Source organism: Sinocyclocheilus grahami, unplaced genomic scaffold, assembly GCF_001515645.1.
Source record: "Sinocyclocheilus grahami isolate Dianchi unplaced genomic scaffold, SAMN03320097.WGS_v1.1 scaffold551.1, whole genome shotgun sequence".
Taxonomy (NCBI): Eukaryota; Metazoa; Chordata; class Actinopteri; order Cypriniformes; family Cyprinidae; genus Sinocyclocheilus; species Sinocyclocheilus grahami.
In genome coordinates this window covers 9,828-14,086 of record NW_015505730.1, presented here as the reverse complement: position 1 = coordinate 14,086, position 4,259 = coordinate 9,828, and the positions used below count along the sequence as shown (strand labels likewise).

The following is a 4,259-nucleotide window of genomic DNA, read 5'->3' as shown; positions in this document are numbered from 1 at the left end:
CGTGATGCATTTTTCAGAATTAATTTTATATATAGTAACAATGTTATGTAGGCTAATGTAATAATGTGGCAATGGTTTCTTAAGATCTACTTATGCTTCTGATGCTTTTGGGAAACGCAGCCCTATTTGAACAAGCACTCTGAGCCATGCGTCAGCAGCGAATGCAGTCTGTGATTGATTGGTTCTGTCTTTCAGCATTTGCGTGTGTTCCGATGAGCTGGAGAAATGGTTTTATCCAACACAATTATTCGCTAATATACTTAAAAGCTTTTTTATGCACCGAATTTCTTGATAAATAAATAAAATTAATGGTTAAAAAATGCACTTTAGAATCGATATTTTTATGTGAGGATCGATCCTTTCGATACAACATCAATATAAAAAATATCGATACTTAAAGGGGTCATATGATGCTATTTTAAATGCTATTGACATGCTTTAATGTTCAAAAAACATCAAAAAATTATTTTTCAAATACTGTACATTATTGTAGGTCCTCTATGCCCTGCCTCTCTCAAACACGTTGTTTTCAACAAAGCTCCCTCCTTTGACAAGCGCAATCTGCTCTGATTGGCCTGCTGACCCAGTGCATTGTGATTGGCTGAACACCACGTCGGAAATGTAACTCCCCTTACCAGAATCTCTTCAGCTTTCAAAGTAAATATCAAGACAGTTAATAATGTCGTTAGTTTTACCATCAGTTCAAGCCCGAAAGGGCAACAGAGTCGCGTGACAGACACAGTGATGATGCAGTACACAAGCCGTGGTTAAGACAGCTGCGTGCTATGATTTCTGACAGGCAGTTCACTCTCCTGCGATGTGACCCTGTTCCCCTCACACACACACACACACACACACGACGCGTTACTCTGCGTTGCGCAAAACTCCGCATTTGAACAGTCAAAAGCAAATACTTAAACTAGTAACAAAACATACTTACAGTCGCTGATTCAGAAGCGCCAGATTGTCATAGCAAAGTCGGAATTTACCCTTTTTTTTCTTTTCTTTTTTTAGAAATAGCCTTTGTGCACAGCCAGCCTTGTACTCTTCTAGGTTAAAAAACTGTCGTCCATAAAATGCGCTGCACAAATTCGAACATCTGGGTTGTGCTGTTCTGTTGTAAATAAATCTTAACCAATGATTCCTAATTGCATCTACTTCCGGAAGGCCAAATAAAGTGCTTTTTCTTTCACACTGAAACACACACCGTCTCCCTGACATGGCTGCATCAACACTACTGCTGTTCCTGAAACCACGCCTTCTTTCTTTGCGTGCACATTTGGGCGGCATTATGCTAATGTTTCCACATCGTGACGTAGATATGTGGGGGCGTGTTAGAACGAGGTGTTTTAGGTAGGCTTGGTTGACTCTTAACTTTTATAAAGAATATCTCTTTGAATTTGAGACTTTAGTCTTTGAAACTTTACAGATCTTCTTTATGCACCAAGAGCTTGTAACACGCCAAAGAGAAAGGAAAACTTGAAATCGCATCATATGACCCCTTTAAGGATCGATCTGCCCATCCCTGTTAGGATCATGACCGGCCTCTGACGAGCTGTTACCACCACCATCTTCAGCCAGAGAGGACTTTATTTCTTCAGCTTCTTCTTGCTTTGTCACCCCGGCCAGAGGTGTGCTAACAGGGCTTGCAGAATCGGTTGTGCTATTAACGTCATCACTACACAATTTCTTAGTAAAACCAAAATTAATTAAACTGCCTTTTGTTCTTTTTGCCATGGTGGCTAAATGATGCTAACTGCAGAATGGATTTCAAGGACTTCGCGAGCAGATCAACGGCCTCCAACGTTTATATTTTTTCTACGAATCTTTGAGTTAACATGTACTAAACATGAGTGGAATTTGCACCGCAGCACCCCCTCAGAATGCTCATGACAAGAATAGCATGTATAGTTATCTTTATTGAAGTGAATTAGGTTTAAATCGCCGTCATGCATGAATGAATGATATTTTTGGAATTTTACACACAGCCTAATAATCCACGATGATCCCATTACACAAAACTGAAATTGCACATCAAAATAACACATTGTCAATATTTTTTGAGAACCCCCAAAATTTCACAAATCACGTTTTCAGGGGAGCCCATGTCTTATTAAGGGGTCATATGATGCGATTTCAATTTTTCCATTCTCTTTGGAGTGTTACAAGCTCTTGGTGCATAAAGAAGAGCTGTAAAGTTGCAAAGACTAAAGTCTCAAATCCAAAGAGATATTCTTTATAAAAGTTAAGAGTCAACCAAGCCTACCTAAAATGGCTCGTTCTAACACGCCCCCACATGTCTACGTCATGATGTGGGAAGATTTGCATAACGCCGCCCAAATGTTCACGCAAAGAAAAAAGGCGTAACTTTTATTCTCGCTGTAGTATTGTTGTTGCCGCCGCCGCCATGTCGTGAAGGCGCTGTGTTTCGTTGTGAAAGCGAAACTACTTTGGTTGGCCTTCCAAAAGAGGACGATATCCGCTTCGTCATGCCTGGAGCTGATCCGTGCTGGTCGCTGAGGAAATACATCAACTTTGCGCTGTGGATCGCCGGATCGGCTTTCAACGTGGACGAAGCAGAGTCCAGCCTGGGGTCGTCACATGTGGTTGCCGCAAGCCGCATCGTTCTCAAGCCCGCCTGCCTCTGCTCACTCAAGCCGGCCTCTGACGATTCAAACGCGAGTTTTTTGGGCAGTGTAGAGTAGCACTTGTTGTTTGTCATTTCTCCCATCACAAATGCAGACATGGTTTTATGATTATGCGGCGCGATGCACGCAACGCGTAAAAAGACAGTATAAGTCATTATAATCCGTAATTATGTCCCCACTGGATGCAACAAATGCCTAGTTTATAATGGGTTTTAATGTTTTTGTCTCGTCGCTCCGGCCGGACAGGGCATCACAATATGGTAGGGGCGTAACATTTCAGTCACACGCTTGAGGTCTTCGGCCAATCACAACACACTGGATAGCTGGCCAATCAGAGCACACCTCGCTTTTCAGACCGATGAGCTTTGTAAAAATCGACGCGTTTCAGAAAGGCGGGGCATAGAGGAGAAACAATAATGTACAGTATGTGGAAAATAATGTGTTTTTTTTTACTTTAAACCACATAAACACATTTCATTACACCAAATACACAAAATAATGTTCTTTCTAGCAGCATCATATGACCCCTTTAAGGGGAGCCGAGCTCCCCCTAGCGCCCCCGTAGTTCGCACCCTCTATCTATCAATCAATCTATCTATCTATCTATCTATCTATCTATCTATCTATCTATCTATCTATCTATCTATCTATCTATCTATCTATCTATCTATCTATCTATCTAGGCATAGTGTGGACAGTGCATAGATATATAATCATTGTTTAATAGTCACATATTCTGTATGTCACTAACTTTTTTATGTCTTGTCTCTAATAGCTATGGCGTTCATTATTGCGATGCTTCTGGCCAGTCTCAACAGCTGCTGTAACCCCTGGATCTACATGTTTTTCGCTGGTCATCTGTTCCGGGATCTCATGCAGCGCTGTCTTATGGCATCACACTGCGGCTGTAAGAGGCAATGGAGATCTAAGAGCCATTCAGGCACGGGTGCAATGAGGAGCACCAGCAGTCAGAAGAGTGTGACGCAGTCCTCTACTACATGAGAGAAAGTTGGAATACATGCAGTTCATATTACCGTCATGGACAGATCAATAAGATAACATAAGCTAAGGAATCATTTCATATGATTTTTACAACTTAAGATCTGTATCTTTACAAAAGTAATGCTTGACCTGTAGCTGTCTTTGATACAAGAGGTATTTATATCCATCTCTTCTCCAAACTGCTTATTCTCTGTAGGGCCATGGGAGACATTTACATGTGTAAGCCTAAAGGAACAGTTCACCCAAAAAGAAAAAAATTGCTGAAAATGTACTCACCTTCAGACCATCCAAGATGCACATGAGTTTGTTTCTTCATTGGAATAGATTTGGAGAAATTTTGCATTACGTCACTTGCTCACCAATGGGTGAATGGGTGCCATCAGAATTAAAGTCCAAACAGCTAAAAACATCCACAATAATCCACACCACTCCAGTCCACTCATCAACATCTTTGATCGTCTGAGGGAGAGTAAAGTTCGTGCAAATTTTCATTTTTGGGTGAACTATTCCTTTTAAAGTATTTATTATATTATTTATATAATTTATTCACCCTCACATCATTCCAAACTTGCATTCTGTAATTCCTTAGTCTGAAACAAAAGCAAAAAA

General features: G+C 40.8%; 1 protein-coding gene across 1 annotated transcript in view; it reads left to right on the top strand.

The window, feature by feature from the left end:
- oxtrb (oxytocin receptor b) overlaps positions 1-3,937 on the top strand; it is a 9,300-nt gene extending 5,363 nt beyond the window's left edge. Inside the window, exon 3 of the mRNA XM_016238921.1 lies at positions 3,424-3,937. Coding sequence (XP_016094407.1) covers positions 3,424-3,650 — 227 coding nt within the window. The 3' untranslated portion in view covers positions 3,651-3,937. The remainder of the gene's footprint in view (positions 1-3,423) is intronic.
- The last annotated feature ends 322 nt before the right edge of the window (positions 3,938-4,259 follow it).